This window comes from Vulpes vulpes, chromosome 5, assembly GCF_048418805.1.
Source record: "Vulpes vulpes isolate BD-2025 chromosome 5, VulVul3, whole genome shotgun sequence".
NCBI lineage: Eukaryota > Metazoa > Chordata > Mammalia > Carnivora > Canidae > Vulpes > Vulpes vulpes.
The window spans coordinates 63,241,827-63,266,992 of NC_132784.1; the positions used below are offsets into that span (position 1 = coordinate 63,241,827).

At 50.5% G+C, this 25,166-nt stretch overlaps 2 protein-coding genes across 5 annotated transcripts in view; one reads left to right on the top strand and one right to left on the bottom strand.

The window, feature by feature from the left end:
* Positions 1–10,717, top strand: part of RTN3 (reticulon 3) — a 61,865-nt gene extending 51,148 nt beyond the window's left edge. For all 3 annotated transcript variants that reach the window (XM_026004614.2, XM_072760270.1, XM_026004613.2), the window contains 6 exons: positions 2,333–2,540; positions 4,775–4,913; positions 5,355–5,424; positions 6,364–6,410; positions 8,332–8,390; positions 9,789–10,717. In XM_026004614.2, coding sequence (XP_025860399.1) covers positions 2,333–2,540; positions 4,775–4,913; positions 5,355–5,424; positions 6,364–6,410; positions 8,332–8,390; positions 9,789–9,834 — 569 coding nt within the window. In that variant the 3' untranslated portion in view covers positions 9,835–10,717. The remainder of the gene's footprint in view (positions 1–2,332; positions 2,541–4,774; positions 4,914–5,354; positions 5,425–6,363; positions 6,411–8,331; positions 8,391–9,788) is intronic.
* A 4,354-nt stretch (positions 10,718–15,071) lies between these two features.
* ZFTA (zinc finger translocation associated) lies at positions 15,072–20,603 on the bottom strand. 2 transcript variants are annotated; one of them, XM_072760271.1, is made up of 5 exons: positions 20,314–20,603; positions 17,704–18,201; positions 16,758–17,144; positions 15,953–16,504; positions 15,072–15,763 (listed from the first exon to the last, which is right to left on the bottom strand). In XM_072760271.1, exons 1-5 carry the CDS (start codon positions 20,450–20,452, stop codon positions 15,303–15,305), a joined length of 2,037 nt encoding a protein of 678 aa, XP_072616372.1. In that variant the 5' UTR covers positions 20,453–20,603; the 3' UTR covers positions 15,072–15,302. The 2 variants fall into 2 exon arrangements, with proteins under 2 accessions (XP_072616372.1, XP_072616373.1); XM_072760272.1 differs by lacking the exon at positions 16,758–17,144.
* Between the last annotated feature and the right edge of the window lie 4,563 nt (positions 20,604–25,166).

Genomic DNA, 25,166 nt, shown 5'->3' on the forward strand with positions numbered 1-25,166 from the left:
CACCCACCTCCCCTCTGGCAACCACCAGTTTGTTCCCTGTAGTTAAGAGTCTGTTTTTTGTCTCTTTTTGTTGTTCATTTGGTTTATTGAATTCCACATATGAGCGAAATCGTACATTATTTGTCTTTTTGTTTAACTTATTTCACTTAGTGTTATACCCTCTAAATCCATCCATGTTGTAAATTTCTCGGTCTGGGTTTCTCTGGTGTTTTCTTTTTTTTTTTTTTCTTTTTTAAGATTTTATTTATTCATGAGAGACGCAGAAAGAGAGGCAGAGACATAGGCAGAGGGAGAAGCAGGCTCCCCACAGAGAGCCTGATGGGGGACCCGATCCCGGAACCAGGATCATACCCTGAGCTGAAGGCAGATAGATGCTCAACCACTGAGCCACCCAGGCGCCCTGTATGGTGTTTTCTTATTAGATCTATGTTTTTTGCAAGAACACCGCAGAAGTGAGATTGTGTCCTCAGTGCATTACACCAAGAGGCACAAGATACCTATTTCATTCCAAAGCGTTCGTATTGCAACTGTGCTTTTGGTCTTAAGAACCATGACATCTATATACTTGGACTCTGATTATAGGAATCCTGCTTAGTATTTGTTCTTATAAGAAGACAGCACTCTGTTCAGCTTCCCTGTCCAATCAGGTGAACCTGACTTGCCAGCCTCACAGCTAGCTCTCTCTCCTTTGCAGTGTCACTATCTGGCACTTGGGACTCTCAGCTTCCCATCAGGAATCATAATGCCTCTTATTTCTCCTAGTGTCACATTCCTTGGCTGAAATTTCTGAATCAGTCATTATTTCTTCTATACAATCAGTGGCATATCTTTAGTGTGAAAGCTTTAAAATTAGGTTCCTTTGGCTCTAGCAAGGTTAGGCTTCAGAGGCAAGTACTATAGCTAGGATATGGGTAAGAACTAGGGACCAGCAGCCTCACTTGAACAGGTAAAGTTTATTTTACCCTCAATCAGTCTTAAAGGCCTACCATATTTTGGTTGTAGTTAAAATTTGAGTGTTTACTGCATGTCATTTACAATGCTAAGCATTCTACTACATTGGCATAGTCCTTAAAACAACTATAGACAATAGATGTTACTTTTTTTTATAAAAAGTAAAAAACAAAGGTTTAGAAAGGTCATTTAAGACAATAGGCTAAAAACTACCAGGACTCAAACTCCTGTCTTTCCAGCTCCAAAGCCCTTGCCCTTTATGAAGAGAAGGAACCTGCAGTAGGACCATTAGTGTTGAAGTTAACCTTTACAGATTGTAATTCAAATACAGTGTCATTGCTAGATTTACACACAATTCTTTAGGTGTCTTTAAGTAGAAGAACTCAGATTTTTCCAGTTTGGATGTCCCCCTCCATAATACCCACTTGTCTAAAACGGTCTTGGTTTATACCTATTTCCTAACAATTAGTAATAGTATCCGCATTCATTTTCAGGGGTGTTGCCATTTAGATAGTGACTTAGTCCCCTACCAGTAATCCTTCTGGTGTTTCATTGTAACTAATGCTAATAGAGTTTGGCTTGTTTTTATCTAGCACACTCTTCTGATCCCACCCAATTTATACATACATTAGTTTTGGTTTTATAGTGATCAGATGAACTTATCAGCATGGTTTGCTTAATTTAGTTAACAGTTACCGATTTTATAACACTTATTCTACATCCTTTCTGCTGAAACATTTCAAAAAATTGACACTTGGGCAGCCGGTGTGGCTCAGCGGTTTAGCGCCGCCTTCAGTCCCGGGTGTGATCCTGGAGACCCGGGATCCAGTCCCATGTCGGGCTCCCTGCAGGGAGCCTGCTTCTCTCTCTGCCTCTCCCTCTCCTCTCTGTGTATTCTCATGAATAAATAAATAAAATCTTAAAAAAAAAATTGACACTCTGCCCCATTGTAGTACTTCAGTAGCCATCTCTAAAAAAATAAGTTTTGGGACACCTGGGTGGCTCAGCGGTTGAGTGTCTCTCTGTCTTTGACTCAGGGAGTGATCCTGGAGTCCCGGAATCGAGTCCTACATCGGGCTTCCTGCATGGAGCCTGCTTCTCCCTTGCCCTGTGTCTCTGCCTCTCTCACTGTGTCTTTCATAAATAAATAAAACCTTAAAAAAATAAGTTTCTAAGTATTTATGAACCTGTCCGGAAACCACAGCAACATTTGCAGTGTGAACATCACTCCTGACATATAATTTTCATTTCTCAGGTTCTCTTAAGGAGGGATGCACCTGTAAAGCATGCTGGTGTGATGCTTTTCAGATAGCAGATCACAGCCAAAGAGCAGTCCTAGCTACGTGGCCACATGTAACCTGTCTTCCTTTTCTTTTGGCAGTGCACGATCTGATTTTCTGGCGAGATGTGAAGAAGACTGGGTTTGTCTTTGGCACCACACTGATCATGCTGCTCTCCCTGGCAGCTTTCAGTGTCATCAGTGTGGTTTCTTACCTCATCCTGGCTCTTCTCTCTGTCACCATCAGCTTCAGAGTGTACAAGTCTGTCATCCAAGCTGTACAGAAATCAGAAGAGGGCCATCCATTCAAGTGAGTGAAAGTATCATAAGTAACACCCTACAGTTGACTAAGTGAAGAATTACAGGGCCTGATGCAGCTAATCCCTTGCATGAACCATCAGCTAGAAACCTTGTCACTTCAGAAGTGACCAAGTTAGGAGCCAAGAACATTTTGACAAATTAGAGGCTCACACTTTAAGACTGAAGAAGACTGAGTTCCTGAGCAGGCAGCACCCAGTTAGGTGGGGTCCCAGGACGTGTTTAAGCTCCCACATAGGGAAATCTTAAAACAACTTTGAAGTCTCAGTATTGAGGCTGTGCACTTGGCACTATTAGAATTTGATATGTTTACTCTTAGTTTTATTACTTTTTCCCCCCACTTTAGTTTTCTTAATATCAGGAGCAAGTCCTGAGGTCAGTAGGTCATGCATTTCTAGAATCCACTTGCTTACTTTTCTGACTGTGCTGTAACTTTGTGGGTTTTTTTGGTTTTTTTTTTGTTGTTTTTTTTTTTAAGATTTTTTTTTTTTAATTTTTATTTATTTATGATAGTCACACACACACAGAGAGAGAGAGAGAGAGAGAGAGAGGCAGAGACATAGGCAGAGGGAGAAGCAGGCTCCATGCACCGGGAGCCCGACGTGGGATTCAATCCCGGGTCTCCAGGATCGCGCCCTGGGCCAAAGGCAGGCGCTAAACCGCTGCGCCACCCAGGGATCCCTGTGCTGTAACTTTGTAACAAATGTTTTCCTCACACTTTTCCTCTTGAAAATCTTAGCCATAAACAATTTTAACATTTGCAAATGACAGTTTTTCAAAACCTTTTCCTCAGAGGGAAAGAAACTCTTCTGTGTCTCAAGACTATGGCAGAATAGCTCTAGTCCTTTTATTTTCTCTTGGTGAAAATAGAAGACCATTTAAACTATATGTGGCATTAAAAAAAGTTATCACAGGGATCCCTGGGTGGCGAAGCGGTTTGGCGCCTGCCTTTGGCCCAGGGCACAATCCTGGAGATCCAGGATCGAATCCCACATCGGGCTCCCGGTGCATGGAGCCTGCTTCTCCCTCTGCCTATGTCTCTGCCTCTCTCTCTCTCTCTCTCTCTCTATGTGACTATCATAAATAAATAAAAATTAAAAAAAAAAAGTTATCACAAATTGGTTTTAACAAATCAGTAGCTGTTTACTGAATGACTAAATGTGACTGGCCATAAACTAGATGTCTTAGCAGGATTTTTCGTCTTTTGCAGGACACTGTTGTGGATTTGTGCTTTGTTAAATTTTACAAATTACAGCATTTAATTTTTATAACTTTTGGTAGTAAATATTTCTTAATAAATAGGAAAGGAAAGCATGCCTTTCCTTCTCTTTTTCCCACAAGACTGTAGGCTTTTTAAGGCAAAAGCAGTCATCTTTTTCATCTTTTTCCTGATCTGCCCTATGCATAGCAGAGGGTCTGATACTCAGTAAGCACTCAGTAAGTACTTAGTGAAAGAACAAGTTACAAGCACATGGTTACATCTCAATTCTGTAGTTCATTTGTGAACAGAACCCAAGTCTTTCTTTTTCTATAGTTGTCCACCCTGCAAACTTTGTATCTCTCCTTGTTTTGTTAGCAAATATTTTATAATGCCTTTTTTATCATTTTGAAATGAAATTCATAGATATCTATAAATTTCAAAATAGGCTATAATTATAATATAAAGGAATGATAAGATAGAAGGTCATTTATAATAAAGTAAAATATTTCCAGTCAGTATTTAACTGCTTGGACATGGCTACACACACACACACACACACACACACACACACGCCCACAATAGAGACATTAGGTACTTGTACTTAGATGATTTTCTAAAGTAGTAAAAAATATGGTAGTAGAGTTTAGCATACCAAACAAACCAAAATAGTCTGTTTAGGAAATTCAGAATATGTCAAAACTGGGGGGGCGGAAATCCTTGTTTTTATATGTTCTGGACTTTTGATAATTATAAGTGGGTTCACCTTCATGAATATCCTATGAGGCAGTAGAAGTTACACAGGACGTAGGACAATTCTTTATTGTATATGAATGTCTCACACTTAGCAGACATCTGACATCTTTGTCTCTGCCCAATGAAAGACAGGAGCCCTCTCCCTGCTCCCCCATGACGGCAAAAAAAAAGCCCCTACAGATTTCTTAAATGTACGCTCTATAAAACTGCTCTCAGAAAGAGATCTTCTTCTTCCTTGTCAAATGTATGACTGTTGTTTCTTCTTCTGGAAGAGCCTACCTGGATGTAGACATTACTCTGTCCTCAGAAGCTTTCCATAATTACGTGAATGCTGCCATGGTGCACATCAACAGGGCCCTGAAACTCATTATTCGTCTCTTTCTGGTGGAAGATTTGGTTGACTCCTTGAAGGTTAGTTGCTTCTACAGCTTTTGGTGGAGAAGCTGAGGAAAATCAGAGACTAGGCTATAACTCAGAGGAAAAACAGTAAAGAGGGTTTTATCATACAAAAATATTTGCTTAAATCAACCTGTAAAAAGTGGGAGGGGTAGGAGTCAATAGAGAAGGCATCTCCTGCACATGTAGAACTACATGCCCTCCCAACAAGGGCAACGTCATTGACAGGAATGCAATCATAGTCTGTTGAGCTTAAGAGAACTACAGAATTCTCTGATGCACCCTGCAAGTATATGGTGCAGACGAGTGTAACCTTCATTGGGAAATTATATAATTACGTATGGCATACATCATTAAACTTACGCAGTTCTTAATCGACAAGGAGAATGGCCTCAGTTGACCTAAACTTTGCATTATGATTACTCCTGCTTAACCCTCTGTTGTTGGCCTTCACAGCTGGCTGTTTTCATGTGGCTGATGACCTATGTTGGTGCCGTTTTCAATGGAATCACCCTTCTGATTCTCGGTAAGGTGGCAAGGAAAATGTCTCAATGCTCTTTGAAGTACATCTAGCCCTTGAACGACACAGCTTTGAACTACAGGTTCAAAGAGTTTTTACAGTACAGTACTGTAAATGTATTTTTTCTTAGGATTTTCTAACATTTTCTTTCTTCTAGCTTACCATATTGTAAGAATATAGCGTATATAATACTTGCAAAATATGTGTTAATTGACTGTGTTATTGTTAATGCTTCTGACCAGCAGTAGGCTGTTAGTAAAGTTGGGAGCGTAGTCAAAAGTTACATGCAGATTTTTTTTTTTTTTTTTTTTTATTCATAGAGACAGAGAGACAGGCAGAGACACAGGCAGAGGGAGAAGCAGGCATCATATAGAGAGCCTGACGTGGGACTCGATCCAGGGTCTCCAGGATCACACCCTGGGCTGCAGGCAGCGCTAAACCGCTGCGCCACCGGGGCTGCCCTACGTGCAGATTTTTGACAGCACCAGCTATCCGTGCCTTAATCATCGTGATGCTCAAGGGTCATCTGTAATTACTAAAAGTAGGAGCAAAGAGAATACCCATAATGTCTCCCCTACTTCCATGCGACCCAGCCTTTAACATCCATACTCCTTGAACTAGATGTTGGAAGAACCTGTTTGTGGCCATAGGTTTATTGAAAGGTCTTAACTCTAAGGAAATATAACAGCTAGAAGTAGAGTTGTGTACATTTGGTTTAAATATGGGGATCAAACCATTTTCATAATTTGGAAATTATTTGTGATTCACAGAAGGTAGCCTATGTACCTATAGCTAACTGTCCTTAATTGAGAGCCCTGGGTAGAATTTCTTAAATTGAAGATGTATGTTTCCCTATATTTTACGAGGAAAAATGTTTGTGTTGTATCTTGGGTCTTTCTGACGGTCTCACATTTACACTTGCCATGTCCTGTGATTCTCTTACAGCTGAACTGCTCATTTTCAGTGTCCCCATTGTCTATGAGAAGTACAAGGTAAGCACTTGTCTGTTTCCAATTAGATATACCTGTTAATTTATGACTAGCTTTAGTTTCTTGGTTTTGGTGGGGGGGGTTGTTTTGTTTTGTTTTTAGATTTTTTTATTTATGAGAGAAACAGAAAGAGTGGCAGAGACATAGGCAGAGGGAGAAGAAGGCTTCTTGCAGGGACCTGATGTGGGACTCGATTCCAGGACCCCAGGGTCACACCCTGAGCTAAAGGCAGATGCTCAACCACTCAGCCACCCAGGTGCCCCGCTTTAGTTTTTTTAGGCATTGAAAGTTTGGAGCAATCTCTTCTTTTCTTTTCAAGATTTATTTACTTATTTTAGAGAGAGAAAGCACAAGCAGGAGGGGCAGAAGTAGAAGGAGAGAGAATCTCAAGAAGGCTCCATGCTCAGCTCAGTCTCATGACCCTGAGATCACAACTGGAGCCAAAACCAAGAGTCGAATATTTAGCCAACTGAGCCACCCAGGCACATCATGAGGGGTCATTTTCTAATCAATCCTGCAGTCTAAGTTTTATAAGTCAGGAGCCTGAAAGAAATTGATGATAGTGGTTTCCTATACCAAGAGAAACTGAATGTTTAGGAGAGAGAAGTGTAGGAAGGAGACTTATTTTATGTCTTGTTTTGTATCATTTAAGTTTTTCATGTGGATGCATTATCTGTTAAAAAAAAAAGTTGAAAAAATGCTTAAATAAATAAAAGCTGGTGTCTGAAAACAAATTTAAACTATCAAGGCTATTATGGGAATCCACTGGTGTGAAGAGATGTTTGCATTTTGGAATGGTGCATGCAGAGCTTTGCAAGATGCTTGCTAGCTAGATTCTTTATAGATTAAGTCATCAGTCAACACACTTTTTTATGCCTTTTGGTATTAAATGAATTAGTCTTGGGGTACCTGGGTGGCTCAGTTGGTTAAGCACCTACCTTTGGCTCAGGTCATGATCCCAGGGTCCTGGGGTCAGGTCCCAAGTCTGGCTGCCTGGTCAGTGGGGAGTGTGCTTCTCCCTCTCTCTCTGCCTCATCCTCTCTCTCATTATCTCTCATTATCTCATAAGTAAAATATTTTTTAAAAAACCAACTTCCTTTAAAAAATAGGGTAGCCCTGGTGGCTCAGCGGTTTAGCGCCACCTTCAGCCCAGGGTGTGATCCTGGAGACCCGGGATTGAGTCCCATGTCAGGCTCCCTGCATGGAGCCTGCCTCTCCCTCTCCCTCTGCCTGTGTCTTTGCCTCTCTCTCTCTGTCTCTCATGAATAAATAAATAAAATCTTTAAAAAAAATTTTTAAAAAAGTCTTACCTAGGAACCAGAATACATTTGTGATTATAGAGTATAGGTTAGACACAGTTTTTAGTATTCAGAAAATGCTTTACTCCAGTGTCTGTAAAGGAAATGCCTAGCAAGTAAGACCTTAGCAAAAGAAATGAGTGATTTTTACGTCAACAGAGTAATAAGGTGTTTATGGCATAATTTAAAGTCTGAAACCTGAAGGGTTTTGGGGGGGGTTTGTTCTGTTTATACAGGCTCCACACCCAATGTGGGGCCCAGCACAGGACTTGCACTCAAAACCCTAAGATCAAGAGTTGGATGCCTAACCGACTGAGCCACCCAGGTGCCCCTGAACCCTGAAGTTTTTAAAATACTCTTAAAAACTGGCATTATTGGGACAGTGAGCTGGCACAGTCAGTAGAGCATGTGACTCTTAATCTCAGAGTCATGAGTTCAAGCCCCATGGTGGGTATAGAGCCTATTTTAAAAATAATAGTAAATTTTTAAAACTGGGCATTATTTTCATTTCCAAGAATATGCAATAGTGTTTTTAAAAAACAGTTAAGCTAGACAAAATAACATTACCTTCAGAAAGATTGTTAATCTGTGTGTTGCCATAACTAAATTTTTTCCTTTCCTTAAAGACCCAGATTGATCACTATGTTGGCATTGCCCGGGATCAGACCAAGTCAATTGTTGAAAAGTAAGTGTACTTAAGTTCCATGTTTTATTGGGACGTGTGCTTTTCTTCCCCAATTATTTGTAGCTTCCTCTGTAGCCTACTTACTGACTCAAAGAAAGAAATTTTCACACTGAAGATAAATATTGGTTAATAGTTTGATTTTATTGCAAACTATTTCATCCTACTTCCTTAAAAAATATCTTTTGTGTCTTAGACTAAAAAAGATCAATGGAATTAGAACCTTTGCCTTTTTGAATTGGCTTTTTAAGTGTCTGTGACTGCCTGCCCATATGCATCAGTTTTAAGCGGAACTCTTCCCTCTCTTTTCAGAAATAAAATGTTTTACTAAATAAATGATTCAGGGTGCAGTGCTACCTTTCCTAAAACCACCAAATCTCTGTTTCCTCTTTAAACCAATTTAATATGAAAATCAAGTAATAAAATATTGGTAGGTATTTTTATGACTCCCATCAAGGAACAATTTGGGAGGTTTTTTTGTTTTGTTTTGTTTTTGGCTTTTTTTAATTACAGCAAATACTAAGGAACCCACACTTCTAATTAAAATGTTAACATTTTTCTGTATTCAGATATTTAAGAAATAAAACATCACAAGTAGATGCATCTCTTTGGTGCCCCATTTCCTTGCCTCAGTCCCTGTCACACTGTAGATTTTAGTGCTTTTTCCAGTTTTGATAAAGTGAAAACTGAATATATGTAGGCAGCTCTGGCTTGATGCCAAGGTCGTGACTTGCTCTTTTGCTTTAGAATGTACATTAGAGCTAAAACCAAGCAAGGACAGTTAGTACAAATATGTATCTGATTGTTTACTCTTGATTGTAAAAGATGGTCCTAGCTTAGCTTTAAACCTAATGTCTTGGTCAGTCCCTGCTGTGGGATCTAATACTTGTGAGGGGTGGCTTTGACATTGGCCGAGAGGTATGTGAGTGACCTTAGTGATGTGTAACCTTAATGCACAAAATAAAGGATAGCTTTGGTGTCCTACGAGGGGCTGGGAATTTTTATGTGTCACCTTGACTCGACTCCTGCTTCCTTTTGTGGCACTAGTGACTAACCTGGCATTCCTAGAGAAATGGGCTCTTGCACTACCAGTGTGCAGAGCACAGCAGGCGTTATGCCCAGACACCCCTTCTTCTCTGGAACCTCCAGTGAAGGACCCAGGAGGGACAGATAGTGAAAGAGGACTGGCTACAGAGCCTGGTGACCAGGAGAGGGGATTAATCTCTGTGGACCCCTCAGCTCATCCCAGGCCAGACTCGGCCTCTGACTCTTTTCCTCCAGAGTAAGTCCTCTGGAAATGGGAGTTTGTCACGTTGCTCCAGCACGTCCAGTGCTGTCTTCTGGTATCACTGTTAAAGACTTGTGTTTTCACCACCTTCTTCTTTTCTTTTTCTTCAATAGGATACAAGCAAAACTCCCTGGAATCGCAAAAAAAAAGGCAGAATAAGTACACGGGAACCAGAAATGCAACAGCTACTAAAACACCACTTAATAGTTATAACGTTATTACTTGTACTATGAAGGAACGTGCTCGGTGTCAGCTCGAGCTTGCATTCCAAGCTTCTTTTTCTTAATTTGGTGTTTTCTCCCCTCCTTTCCCTTTACCCTCAGTATCAAGCACAAGAATTGTTGGACTAAAAAACGAACTGATTATCTTAGAACCCAAAAGAATAAAGAGAGAGTCAAATTAATAGGATAAATCAGTACCTTAATGGTGGTGGAGCTTTTACTTGTAGCTTGAAAGGGGAGAGATTGGAGGTCAAGGAGAAAATGAAAGATAAAGCACTGCTCTTGGACTCTGCTGTCCAGTTCTCAAGGACTAGTCTTATGCAGCTTCCTATCAGTTTTACCCTTATTTTTAAGTTAAGAAATAATGATTAACTTATGAGGAAATTATCTGTGGACAAGAGTGGGATTCCTTCCTGTGGGTTTTTTGACAGCCTTCTGATCCCATCTTCCTGCCCCACAACGTGAGCAGCTATTCCTACAGTTTCTCTTCACGTAATGATAAAACTTCCAACTGTATGAACAACCTGTAGATGATAGTGAGAGTTCTTGATTCCTGGAATGCCATCTGGGAACCAAGGATGGACATGGAAGGTGGGGCTGGGATGACCCTTCCCTCCCACTCACCCCTAGGAAAGGAAAGTCTCTGCCATTTGGGAGGGTGGCATCTATGTCATTTCTTGTGGGCACCAGTTCTGAGCTTTAGTTTGAGGACTCATTCCTGAGTGTGCTTTTTCCTCCCTCTTCCCTGCCCACCTCACCTCGAGTTTAATAAATATGGTTGTACTTTTCTTATTATGAAATAAATGTCTGTAACTGCTGTATACTGCTGTAAACTTGTTAGAGAAAAAATAATCTGCATGTGGGTTCCTCAGTTGTTGAGTTATTATAATCCTGTCTCAGTCCATGGGGGGGAAACATTCTCAAGAGGTAAAGACAAACATAAAAGGCCTTTTTTTGCTTTTATCTTTTCTCCACAGCTTCCTCCTTCACATGCTACATCCTTAACCTGTGCTCATCATTGTACCCTAAGGACCAAAGCCAAGCTGGCTTGAGAGGAGATAGTCTGTCTGTGGTTAAGAGACCACAGATTAGTGTAAGAAAGTGTGTTCTGTAGTTCGTACAGAGTTTTTTAACTTTGAGGCTAGCTTATGAGTGTCTTATGTTTTGAGGGTTCCTTTCATCTTCCGACACGTCTCAGCACCTTTGCCATGGCCCAGGGTGCTCCTTTTGAGAGTGTTTTCCAAGAAGTGTTAGGTGAGGGTGACCAGGTAGGGCAAGATTGTGATGGTGGGCTCCGTGCATGATTAAAAGATAAAGAACCACTCAGATGTCAGTTGGAGGGCAACCAGGAATCTGATTCCTGTTGAGAGCGATAAGTGTCTTTCTCCCCTCTGACGTGAAAATTCCGTCAACCTGAAAGAAGTCCTCTGTGAGTTCCTTCAGGTTGCTCCTCGTCATGATAATCCAGAGGGAATGTGCGCTGGTGACTTTAAAGTAAGGGCTATAGTCTTTGACGGTCCCTTAGCACTGCAGCTCCGAAGAAGGTAATGGAAGTTCTTTCCTTCTACTGTTTCGGAAAAGTTACTTCAACATTTAGACGGGTAAAAGGTACCCTTGCCTTACTCCCATTTTCTTATTAGCCCCCTAGCCCCCTTTTCAAATTTTAAGCAAATTTCAATCAGGAACACATTCTCCATGTTATTTTGCGCCCTCCCAGGAAGTCAGTGCACTGATCAGCTTTTTGGGCTTCCCCTCCAAAGGACCTTTTTCTGCACTGGAAGCCTCAATAGCTAGCCCTTTTGTTTTGTTACTGCTGTGTTTAGATAATTGGACAGATCTTTGTGCCACACAGGAAATTTTTTTTTTTTTTAAGAAAAACCTATAGATGAACTATTACTAATGAAACTGTGTGCGTGTATGTGCGTGCAACATAAAAATACAGTAGCACCTAAGGAACTTAGGTCTTGGTTCCTGTAAAACTGTAAATTGATGTGGTATTAATAAAAAATGAAAAAAATAACACAGTAACTGTGGTGTTTTTCTGCTAACTTTATTCTTTATACACAGTTTGGGTAAAGTAAGAACCAGGCTTCCACCAGCCTCCATCCCCACTCCACCTTTGAGGCTTTAAAAAGCAACTAATAGTTGATACTGGTAATGATTCCCAAGGTTGCAGAACTTCCATAATGGAGCAAAGCTATGCATTTGGTTTCTGAAAGATCACAGAAACCCTCTTAGGAAGTGACCCTAGGAAGAAGAAGATGAGGAGTGGAAGGTGCCCGAGGGTCTGCCGTCCCAGTTCAGCTGCACACCAAGCTCGGAATTGCCCACCTGCAGCGTGAAGCAGCCGATCCATCACAGCCACAGAGCACTTGGAGGCAGTCACCTTGGAAAGTGGAGACTGCATCTATCAAGGCATTGCTGAAAGAGTTTTATCCCTTCAGATCCATTCTTCCCCAAAACTAAGGCTGCCATGACCCTTAAGCTGGATTTCAAAAATTTATTCAACATACCTCTTAGAAAACTTAGGCTGAAATTTTTAAAAAATAACTGAAGCAAACAACTTCACAAATACACATACAAATGTTTGAGTAATGTCACTAACGTGGCGTATAAATATGGATTCAGAGTAACATTTACATATTGGCCATAATAGCAAGCATACCATTAAAAAAAATTCATGAAGAAACTTCACCTGTTCATGTCAGACTCCCAAGGCAAGGAGGAGGCACAAAGAGGAGGACCCCCCTGACCCTCCCAACCCAAGAGGCCAGAGGGGCTAAGCAGGGATCCCTACAGTGCCAATGAGACCACTAGCACTCCAATCTTCAGCTTCACGATCATTGGAGCGCTTATCAAAAAGGATTGCTGGGTGCCACCCCAGTGATTCACCAAGATGGGGCCCAAGGATTTGCATTTCTAGTAGGTTCCTAATGGGATGCTACTGGTCCCATGGCCACACTTTGAGAACCCCCTGGAGTGCTTGGGGCTGCCTCTCAATGAAGACATTATTCCTGTCTTCCCTAAAACCCCTGTCCCTGCCTGTCACAAGGACAAGCCATCCCTAACTGGCTCTCTGTCCTGGCTTACCTGAACTTCGGCAGTGGACTTGGGGTGACCATAATTGGTTGCCCCAATCTGCCTTCTGGTTTTGAACAGGCAGGGTAGCAATATGGTAAGATACTAATCCTGGATCTGAAAACACGCATTGAAGGAAAATAAAAGAATGGCAGTGCCCAGGCTGCCATTCTTGATCCCATCCATGATCCCTGTTCTCAAGCTTTTAATACTGACTCAAAAATCCTGGAGGTTCGAACACTGGGAATTCGCTTTTCAGTCAACTGACAGCTGATACTCTATTTCCTGAATCCCTGGTGGCTCCTACCAAAAAAAAAAAAAAAAACAATGCCAGAGCCCCTGCCCTACTGGAGAGACCAAGGGACAGGTGGCTGCCAGCCCTACTTGCGGAGGTGTGATGGAGAAGGCTGCTGCCCAAGCCCTGGAGCTGAAGCCTACAGTGGCCAGAGCCACCCCAGATAGCACTCCTTTCAGGAGGGCCGCAGGTCTTCACCACCCCCAGGAAGCCACGACAGCGCTGAACAGCCTGCAACACCCAGCGCGTGCCATCCTTTCACAGGCCCAATGGGAAAAAAAATTGAATTGACCAGAGATTGGGAGGCAGTGTGGTGTAATGCAAAAACTCTGAATCGGGAGTCGAGATTTTCCTTCTAGTTCTATACTGTTCCTACCTGGCTGTGTGTGATCATTGCAGTCTCCATACTTCACTACCTGTGAAAGGGTCGAGGGGGCAGGTACTGATTGATCTCCAAGATCTTTCCAACTCTGACAATCCTGAATTATATAAAAATGCTATAAAATCCATGGTATAAAATCCAATTCCCAATCAGGAAGAGTCAAGAGGACTGGGCCTGAGGCACTTGAACCTTGGGCTCCAGCCTGGGGGTGCTGGGATGAGGAAGGGCTTCCTCCTTGCTGTCTGCTTTCCCACCCAAGGAGGCGCCCCCTCTGCCTCTGGGTATTGCCCCCAAGTCTCACAGGCTCAGCTCACCTCCCGAATCTCAGGCTGTAAGACCAAAGGAAGCGGCCTTGCCATGTGAAAAGCAGACACTGGGGCTCAGAGATTCAAGCAGAGGCCTGGAGTCACACATTCGTGTAGGATGTTTGCGGTCCCCCCATCCCCACCTCTGTCCTCACTCCTTCCTCCTTTAGGTCCTTCCTCCACCACCTCACAGCTTATCTCTGATACACGTATAATAAATAAGACATTTGCACATAGGGGTGACTGGGACAGCTCTCTCCCCGCCCCTCCCCCTCTCATATAAAAGCATTAAATACAGTTTCAAAATAAAATACAAAGAGCAAAAAAGGCCTGATCTCGGGGCCACCTGTTCTCCACAGGAGAATGAATCTACACATCCCACTCGGACCTGCCTGGGAGATCGCGGGGCCCCGGCCCGGCCCCAGTGGGCCTGACGCTGCCGCGGGGAAGAGAGAAAGGCCGAGGCCCGGCCCCAGGCCCTTGGGGGCTGAGAGTGGGTGGCACGTCCACCGTGTACAAAGGGGGACAGGGAGCGGACAGGGATAGGAGGCCAACCGCCGGGACCTCCAGTGCCCCGGGCTCGGACCCACGGGGACCAGAGCCGGACTGCCCGACTGGGTGTAGTGGGGAGACAGAGGTCAGCAGAGCAAAGGAGAAAAGTGCTAATCCCTTTACAAGACCGGGGTGGTGCCGGCGCGGCAGGGGCGGGGCAGGCGGGGGAGGCGGGCGCGGCTGCCGGGGCCCTCACCCAGCCCCGCCCCCACCCCCGGCCGCGGCGTCACGTGTCCTCCGCCACCGGGCGGGTTCCCGGGCCCCGCCGCCCCGCCCTCCGCTGGAAGCCTCGTCCGCAGTCCAGGCCTCCGAGCCGCCGCGAACGGCAACGAGGAGCGCGCGCAGCCGCCCCCGACCGGGGGGCCGTGCCTGCCCGCGTGCAACGCCGCAGGGAGCTGGGCGGGGCCCCGGCGCTCCCCCCGCCCCTGGGGCCTTAATACTGAGCATCCACCACCCACCCCCCCACCCCGGCGCCGGCCCGGGCTGCAGGCCCCCCGTCCGTGCACACGCCTGGAGGCCGCGGTGGCCTCTCGGGAAACGTGGGGCCCAGCGCGGGGCCGGCCGGGGCTCCCGGGCTCCGGATCGACCGGCCCAGGGTGGGGTGGGTGGCTCCGGGGCGCCGAGGGGAGGCCGGCGACCCCACCCAGTTCCTATCTCCGCCCGGCCCGGCCAGCGGGGCGGGGAGGAGGGGGAGGAGGGCGGCGGCGGCGGCGGCGGCGGCCAGGGCCGCAGGAAGCGGGGTGTCCCGGCCCGAAGGCCGGCAGAGCGCAGGGCGGAGCCGCCCCGCGAGCCCGCTACGCCCGACAAACGGCGCCCGCCTTGAGGTCCGCGCCGCCGTCGCGCGGTGCGGGAGCGGGCGGCCCGAAGCCCTCGTGGCCGTAGCAGCGCAGCGCGGCCTCCTCGTAGGCCTCCAGGATGGTCTGGCGCTCCTCGGGCGTGAAGTCCATGGAGAAGGGGTGCACCTGCAGGATGTGCCGCTTGATGGTGCTGACCTTGAGCGTGGCCAGCGCGCCCCCGCACACCATGCACACCAGGCCGCGCCGGCTGCCGTCGTAGTCCATCAGGTACTCGCCCCGCCAGCGCGGCTGGTAGTTCCGCCGCTGCTCTCGGCTGCGGGGCGGCGGCGGCGGCGGCGGCGGCGGCGGCGGGGGCAGCGGCGGGAAGGCGAGGCCCCCAGGCTCTTGGCCGTCCTCGTCGTCGTCGTCGTCCTCGGGGGGCCGTTCCGATGGCTCCCCTGGGGAAAGCGGGACATCGCCTAGAAGGGGACAAAGGATCGCAATGGAGCCGGCGGAGGACCAGCCGCCCGCCTCTCGGCCCCAGAGCTGCCCACCGCGACCCTCCGGTCCCAGCCTCCCCGGTCGCCCCTCCGGCCTTCTGCTGCCACCACCCCGTCCCACCCGAGCGCTCCCCGCCCTCTGTCCAGCCTGGCCCTGCGCCGGCTCACCCCACCACTCCTCCTCCTCCTCTTCCCCTCCCCCCTCCTCGGAGGCTGCGGCTGTAGCAGGGGCGGCGGGGTTCCGGGGGGACTCGGGGCTGGGCAGCCCCAGGGCCAGCAGGTGAGCGGCCTTCTCGCTCCACTCCTGGGCGATGAGGGCCTTGACTGGCCCGCTGAGGCGCGAGGAGCCCGGGTGGCGCTGGCGGATGTGCCGCTTGATGGTGCTCATCTTGAGCGAGGCCAGCGCGCCCCCGCACACCATGCACACCAGGCCGCGCCGGCCGCCGTCCAGCTCCACGAGGTACTCCAGCCGCCAGCGCTCCCGGTAGCGGCGGTGGTGACGGCCCCGCGGAGACCGGCCCGGGACCCCCACCCTCTCGCCCTCCTCCAGCTCCTCCAGCTCCTCCTCCTCCTCCTCTGCGGGCCTGGGCCTCTCAGGGACCCAGACAGCCTCTTCCTTTTTTACGTCTGGGGGACTGAGATCCCGAGAGGAGAGGGCTCCAGCAGTGGGGGCGGGGTCCAGGCTCTTTCTGGTCAGGTCCTGGGGGACGAGGTCATCGTCTGTTGGGGAAGGGGTGGGGGAGACGGGCTCAGCCTGGTGGCGGGGTTCCCTTACCCACGCGGAGGGGTCCTCACCCCAGCCCCAATCTAGAGGCCCCAGCGGTGTGGGGGTGAGGAGGGGTATGTGTGTGTCTGTGGGTAGGTAGATGGGTATGTGGGTGCATGTAGAGAGGAGACCCTCCCGGTTTTGGCCAAAGACCCCACTTTGCAGCCCTAATATGGGGGGGGTCTTGGCCCGGAATGGGCCCCGCACCTGCTGGGGACCGAGTGAGCTCAGACAGTATCTCGGGCTGGCCACCCCAGGCTTGCAGCAGGGCACTCCGCTGGGGGCCACTGAGCCCCAAGGAGCTGGGGTGCACCTCCAGCACGTGGGCACGGATGTCGTCCAGGTGCAGGCTGGGCAGTGCCCGGCCACAGGCCATGCACACCAGCCGGTTCCCCCGAGGGTCATAATCCATGAGACACTCAGCCCGGAACCAGTTCTGCAGGGATTCCTTCAGCCTCCGGTCGAGCTGCCGCGCCCCCAGCCCCCTGCTGTCCCCAGCCCTGCGGGAGGCTGAGAGGCCCCGACAACGAGCCCTGGGTGCCACTAGGCCCCCTCGCTGCTGGCATCGGCTGCCCTCATCGGCTGGGGCTTTGCCTGAAAGGGTTGGAGGGAGGTAAGGAACTGAGATGCTGGCCCTCCAAGGAGCCCCCACCCACCCACTGCCACAGCCAGGTCCTCCACAAGCTGGCCTCTCCCTGGCTCCTGACTGTGTGCCCCCAGCCTCACCTTTGCCCTGCTCCTCCTCTCTCTCCTCAGGCCTTAACTCCCTCACCTCCTAATCCTCCTACACACAGACCTGAAGCTCCACCCCCCCCCCCCCCCACACACACACACCTAGATTCTAGCCCCTTCCCTGGACTTCCCTTTCCAGCACTCTCTACTCCCTGCCTTTCCCCAGCCTATCCCCCCACTCTCCCGGATCCTTCTAAAACCACGGAAGGCCAAAACTATCAGGGGTGTTGCAGACCCCTTTGTCTCACTGTCCCTCCCCCAATACTGTACAGTGACAAGGGCAATAGGCAAACCCCAACCCCCCCCAAAAAAAGAGCAATGGCTTACTCCAGAAAATAAGTTAGCTGGCTGAGAAGCCAGGGCTGGCCCCACCTGGCCCCAGCCGCCACCCAGGTCCCTGCCTCTCCATGTCCTGTGTTACCTGCACCCTTGGGTGGGCAAGCTTGCAGGCTAGCCCCCTCCTCTTCCTCTTCCTCTTCCTCTTCCTCCTCTTCTTCAGCCCCCTGGGCCCCCAGGCCCTCGGACTCTCCACAGGCCCCCAGCCCCAGGTGGGCATCCCAGCTGTTGCTGATAACTTCCTTCTCTCGGGGACTCCAGTGCAGGGAGTAGGGGTGCTTTTGGCGGATGTGCCGCTTGATGGTGCTGAGCTTGAGAGTGGCCAGGGAGCTGCCGCACACCATGCACACCATGCCGTGCCGGGCAGGGTTGAAGTCCATCAGGTACTCCAGCCGCCAGTGGTCGTGGTAGTAGCGCCGGTGGTCACGGCCGGGGATGCGGCTCTTCCCAGGCCTCGAGGCCCGGGCCTCACAGTGGTCTGAGTATTTCCTGCCTGAAGATGCTGGTCCCCTGACCCTGGAAGAGGGCAGGGGGGCACTCCCCCAGGACCCCAAGGCACCCCCTTCCAGCTGAAGATCTTGCCCTGGGAAGGGGAAAGGGGAGACAGTTTTTCAATGTCCAATACTTAAGAAATGAACCCAGGGCTTGGATTTTGCAGAGAAAGGGAGCTGGGAGAGCCCAGAGTTAAAACACTGGCCCTTTACAAAGCATGAGGACCCTTTTAAGAAAAAACAAAAGGACGAAAGGCACGCTGCTGAGGAAAGAGCTCTGAGTTTTTAAAAAATCAGGTGAAGGCCAAGGAGGAAACCAGCTCTGTATGGCCCCCTTTCTGGCAGAGGGCTGTAAGGGTGAAGCCAGGAGAGCAGCATGCTGGGGCGGTTCCGGCCGAAGCAGAGCGGGCAGTGGAAGAACAAAGGGGGCATCTGTCTGCATCCAGGGCTGCACCCGGGACCCACCCGTCTGAGGCCCCCCACCAGGAGGGCCCCACCCAAACATTTTCTCTCTTTTTCCAATAATGCCTCAAATGCAGCCTTCTGGGAGTTCCATTTTGGGGGGTGCTAAGCATTGTCAGTTCCCCAAATATAGGCCCTCATGGGAGCGATCCCCATGACAAAGCTGTCAACACCTCCAGGGAAAAGGAGTTTCTAGGACCCTGACTTCCCTAAAGTCTGGGAGAGCCTATGACCCTGCAAGAGGATGACAGGAGGGCCACCAGAGTGGCTACTGAAAATTCTGCAGAAGGGAGTGGCCACCACCCACTGGAGCCCATTAAGTCTTTCTGGGGATTTATATTTTGCTCTGGCAGAGAGCCGGCCACTGCCCAGCAATCAAGGGGCAGGCACGGGAGAGGCCCAAGTACAGCACACTAACCCAGTGGTGTTCCCTTTTGCCAAACAGGCACCCCAAGCAGTACCCCCACTTTCCCTGCAGCTTGGACCCTATTTTATTTAGAAAAGAGTTTCCTGGCCCCATAAGCTTAATGGACAAGTGTGGTCATGCTCCCACTGGAGAATCTCGGGGTCAGAGAAACAAAAGACAGGACCAGAGAGGACTCCTGTCACCATTGTGTTTTTTGTTTGTTTTAAGTATACCCAAAGAAAAAAGCATCAGCTTCAAAGTCAGAGACCTCCGTTCCAGTGTGGTTTCACTGCTAACTTGCTCTGTGATCTTTGATAGGTCATGTGGCTCTCTGGGCCTAAGCCTCTTTGTCTGAAAGGCACTGGAGAGCTGGCTGGTCTCTAAGCATCCTTCCAGCGCCGGATCTAAGCTAGTCTAAGGTGGGTTGTCCCTTTAAGAGCCAAAAAAAGGGGGAGGAGCTGAGATTCTTTAAAAACAAAAGGGGATGGGGAGTTTCTGGGAGGGGAGCTCGGAGATAAGGGCACAGTCTCCCTAGCCCGGCCTGAACGTCATGGGTCTTAAGGCGGCGACCCTGCAGCAGGGGCAAGAAGAAACAGTGTCCTCTGAGAGCGAGCGGGGAGGACGGGCTGGCCCTACTGTAGCTGACAAACTGTGGCAAACAGAAGGGAGGCGATAACGCGCGGACAGGAGTGGGCATCTGCCTTTGTGAGCGAGCCCATCCCTGTAAAAACTACCCGCGGGGTGAAGGTAGTGGTGGGCCCCTCGAGGCGCGAGCCAGGCTCTTTCCTAGAAAGAACGTGGTGGGAGGGGGTTGAAAAGGTTTCCTGTCCGTGAGCAAGGCCACGGGAGGGGAGGAGCAGCCCGACTTAAAGCAGCGGAGTTCCCAGCTCAGCCCCTCGGGCGGGGTGGGGGAAGCCCCCCCGAAAGGGACCCGCTGTCTGGGCCGACTTTTAAGAGACGGCCGGATAAGGGAGACCACCTGGGAGTCTGAAAGAGAAAGGGGCGGGGGCGCAAGTCCGAGAGCGCACAGCGCGCGCCGTGGCGTCCGGCCGGGCACTTCGGGGGCCCTCCGACCTGGCCTCTAAGGCGGGGGCCGCGGGGCCCTTTAAGGGGGAGGGAATCCGCCCGAGCCCCGCGGGCGGACCCCGGGAGCGGGGCGGGGGGCTCCCCCGCCGGCCCTGCAGGCACGATCCGCGCCCGCCAGGTGGCGCCCCCGGCCGCCCTGCCCGCGTCCCCCCCTTTGTTCGGCGGCGGAGAGGGGCCCGGAGCCCGAAGCCGCAGCCCTCCCCTCCCCCATGCCGGGGCCCCCGCCCGAGCCGCCGGCCCCAGCTCTTACCGCCGTCGTCCTCCTCGGGTTCCGCACCGCCGCTCGATCCGGCGGGCGGCAGCCGTCGGCCCCGTGCCGAGGCCGCTGCTGGCCCGGGGCCGCCCCTGCCGCCGCCGCTCCGGCTCCGGTGGTCCCCGCCGGGCTCCATGCGCTGCGCTGCGGAGCGGGGCCCCGGGGCGGCGGGGCGCGGGGCCGCGGGGCCGGCGGCGGCCCGCGCGGGGCGCTCGGTGCTCGGGGCCCCGGGGCGCGGGGCGCATGCACGGGGCGGCTGGCCGCACGGACGGCTGGCTGCTCGCTCGGCGGCGCGGGCTGGACCGGGGTGGGGACTCCTGTCTGGGGCCCCTGGGGCTCCTTTAAGGGCTCCTGGGTAAATTTAAAGGGGCCGCGCGCTATTTCTTCCTGCCAGCTCGCGGGGGGCTGGGGGGAGAGGCGGGAGGCGACGAGCTGGCCCGAGGCTCCGCAGCCGGCGCCCGCCCCGGACGTTGGGAGCACAGACCTCGCCGCCCTCGCGGGCCCACACCGCCGCCTCCGGGGCTCCGGTCCCGGCTCCTGAAGGGTCACCGAAGTGGCGAGGGGCGCCCGCGTACGCTGCGACGCGCTTCCACCCGGGCTCAGCTCGCAGCCACTGCCCCCTCGGGGCATCTCAGCGCCCGGCTCCGCGCACCGGCGCCGGCTGGGACCGCCTGGTGGGAGGCCCGGGTCCCTGCCGGGGCTGCCTCCTCCCGCGCGAGCTGGGCGCGGGCCCCAGAGCGGACGCGACTGGCAGGGGCCCCAGATGGCCGCGGCCCCGCGGAGAGGGTGGAGCCGCGGGGGCGCCGCGCCCCCTCCCGCGGGAGCCGCCCCGGAGCGCCGGGAGTTCGGGCTCCTCCATTGGCGAGGCGGACGGGCGCAGCTTCCCCGGAGCCGGCCGGGGGCGGGGGCCGCGGCCGCCGAGACTCGGGCCGGGAAGAGGGACGCGCAGTAGACGGAGCAGTCGGCGGTGCCGGGGCCCGACGCTGCGGGCCGGAGGGGGCCCCAGCCTGAGCGGGGAGGAGAGGGCGTGTGCGCCGCGGTGGCTCAGGCTCCGGCCCCCGAGAGGCCTGCGAGTGCCCGGCGAGGCCCTGGACGCGGCCCCGGAACCCCCCTGCCCCCGCGCCCGGCCGGAGGCGGCGAAGAACCCCGACTCTGCGCAGGGTGTCGGGCACCTGCGCACGCGCGCCCCCGCGGCCGCCAAGCCCCGGGAGGCCCCAGGGGCCCCCGGCTCCCGGGGAGCGGAGAGAAGGGTCCCGGAGAAGCAGCCGAGGGCGCGGCAGCCTGGGGTCCTTCCGCGAGGGCCGGAGGAGCAGGTGCTTGCTGTGCCTGTGGTTGGTCGCCCACAACAAAGGCGATTCCTAGAGATCCAAATTACAGGGTGCGGAGGCCATGCAGGCGCTTATTATCCAGAAGTGGGTTCTCTGCTTTTCGCTGGGAGGTCCTCGGCGACCCGTTAAAGAAGGCGCCCTTGACAAATTCGCTCACCCACCGACGCCTGCTGTACGCCAACACGCTTGTAGGCGCTGGGCGGCGAACAAGACACACAAGACTGATACTGTTTATGACTTAACAGGCACCGGCGGCTTATAAAAAGGAAACAATTCCAGCCCTTCGGGAGCCATGGGAAATATTAAATTACTTGGAACGCAGGAAGCCTATCCCTTATGTGTTAGTGAAACGCGGCCCAGAACTAAAATTTCTCAAGTGCCTAAAGGTGCCTGTCACCATTTAGAGATGTCCCCGCTATGACCTGCGAGAGAGATCACCTTGGGTAAACTGAGTCTCGGCCCTCCAGCTCTGTTCTCTGCACCGCTGGCCTTGCTTTCAGGGAGGAGCTGCACTCCTTTCAGCCTCTCGGGCCTGGGGCCCTGGTGCTGATGGAGTGCCAGGCAGTGTCACGAGATGGGGGGATTCCTTAGTTCATAATGTCCTTCACTTGTGCTGAGCCCAGGGCCACAAAGGGAAAATGAGATACAGACCTGACCTTCAAATGCCCCTAGGTATGAGTTTTAAAAAATTACAAAGGTAACCCACGATCAGGGCTGGCCACTGTGGGACACTTTGCTGCATGTCCTGCCAGTTCTCTCTCTACGTGTATAAATAGGGTAAGATTTTTTAAAGATTTTATTTTTAAATAATCTCTACACCCAACATAGGGCTCGAACTCACAACCCCCAGATCAAGAGTTGCCTTACCCATGAGCCAGCCAGGCGCCCCTAAGCACAATCATTTTATTTGTTACCCGAAGAAAGGTATCAAAGCCACCTGGAGCTGTGTTTTAATGTGTGGTGCTTCTCTCCTTGCTCACATCCTGCCTGGCTCCAGAAACAGCTCCAAGCTCTGTAGTCCTGAAGCGTTTTCACCCACTGATCCTCATAGCCACCCTATGAAGATAAAGCTTTGCTGTCATCACCTAAAAAAATTACCTAACACAGCCAGAGAGGGGGCGGGGGTGTTTCATCCACCCCTCCTAGCAGATCTTCCTCTACTGGGTCTCGCAGCATGCAGAAACAATGCTAACCAGGACTACATTGTGGCCTTTCATGGGCCCTTTGGACTTTTTGCCTCCATGGGTATCTAATTCTATTTAAAAAAAAAAAAAAAAAGATTTAATAGATTTTTGTGGACCCTACAAACTTCTTTATTTTCTCTGATGTGAGAAAAAATAATGCCTCTTCTTTGACCCTTGAATATCACTTTTCTCTTCCATGAGCCCCTATAGACATTGTGGGTTCGAGGCAGTGTGTCCTCAGTGCCTAAGGGTTAACCAGGCTTGATTGCAACACAGAATGATGAGAGCCGAGAGAGGCCACCCAAACTGAGAAGACTTCTAAGGAAGATAATGAGTCAAGTCTTGAAAAACTAGAACGTGTTGCTGGGAGGAGAAATGAGCTAGGACTTTCCTAGCAAAGGCCAGGGAAGTGCCCCGTGAAGGAGGGTTTCTGGTGGAAGAGGCAGAAGAGGAAACAGGGCCAGGGCCTTGGGTGCCACACTGAGAGTCTGCATTCGTGCCAAAGGCATACGGAGTACCTGGAGCTGGTGTGCAAGGCATTCTGGAAGCAGCCCTGAGAACGCGAATGAGGGAGCCTGTATAGAAAAAGATGGGACACTGTCAAGCAGTCCACACCTGCAGTAGGATCTTCTGATCTTATTACGACAGCCAGCCGCGGCAGGGCCAGTGGAGAGGAGGCAAAAGATTCAAACGGGGCCATAGCACAGTGCGTGCATCTTCCCTGCACGCAAGGGGGCCACTGGGGGGCGAAATGCCACCTGTGCCCTCAGCTGAGTCAGGCACCCTGGTGTCTGCCAGGACAGGATACCTCTTTTCACCAAGGCGCAATTTATTAGTCAAGCATGCACCTGAAAGCTGCGTCTGCTCAGAGGGGGCCTCTTTCCCCAATTCACTAGCCCAAAGGGGGCCCTTTTAACTGATTTTTAACAAAGCCCCCTTAGAGGTTAGCCGCTGTCCTAGATCAAGCCAACAAGGGGGTAAAATCCGCAGACGTGTGGCAGGATTCAACGTGCTGATCAGAGAAGGGCCAGGTGAACCCCCATGCATCTGGTTCAGGGATATAAAAGGAAACAGATTTGGAGGGTGGAGACAGAATGAGGTCTGGTAAAAGATAAACTGAGGCATATTAAAATTTTAGGAATTTATTTGCACAAAATCGATTCAAATGGGGCAGCGCCAGACCAGAAGTGGTTAGAAGCACTCTGTCAACAGGAGCTGGGGATAAACTTTAATAGAGAAGAGGCGGAAGCAAAGTAAGGAAATTATTGATTGACTATAGCTTGAACCCTAGTTGGCTGTTTGCAATTGGTTGTCCTTAGGTCTCACTTTAGTGACCTTGACATATTTACAGGCTTAGATTTTGGTTTGCTTATGTAGGCGCAAGGGGGTGAGACTGTCTGATGTGCTGATGGCTGCAAACAGGGGTGTTAAGATCTCAGAGAGAACTTGATGCACCAGAGAGGTGATAATGCTGACAATGAGTAGGATAACACCAAGAGGCTAAAGTATACTCTTACCCAGAGCCCCCATGAACTAAACCAACTGGTACCATGTAAATCAAAAAAGACACCTGACGAGGTGACCCTTTCTTGCTAGATAGCTTGTTTGTTCATTTCTTGTATTTGAGTTTCTACAAAATCAGACATGTCGATCCAGGTACAGTCAGTAGAAAGTTTTTGCTATAGCACAGACATATCCTTTTTCAGCCAGCAAGTAATCTAAAGCAATTCTGTTATCTAAAACCATCTTAGCAAGAGAGTCTAGGGACTTTTGTTATCCAACCATGGCCTTAGCAGTACACTTGGCATTGGTTACCAAAGGTTAAGGTTAAGTTTTTAATCACATTTGTTCATACTAATTTCAGGTGAAGGAAGAAAGGACCATCCAAATGACACCTATCCAGAGGGATACATCTATTGGTAAACTTATTTTTGGTCAATAGTATAAATTCAAGGGAGTCGACCAATGTTGAGTTTCTGAGGTCCTAGGAAGGGTCAATGGAACAGTAAATATAGCAACAGCACATTGCTGTCAAGACAATGAGTTGGCCAAGCGTAGAGGCCTTTGCCAAAACCTCCATATACCAAACCTCCCTCCTAGGGCTCCCTCATAAGGATTAGCATGTATGAACCCATTCAGCGGTATAGAGGTGTTAGCACGACTCAAATACTGTATTATCACATATTGAAAGACCACCTAAGCATATGGGCCTGACAGCAAGCCTGCAAACAGTCTGATTAACACTGGCTGCTCTGCAGGGCTCCTGGATGGCTCAGTTGGTTAAGCAGTTAAGCATCTGCCTTTAACTCAACTCAGGTCATTATTCCTAAGGTCCTGG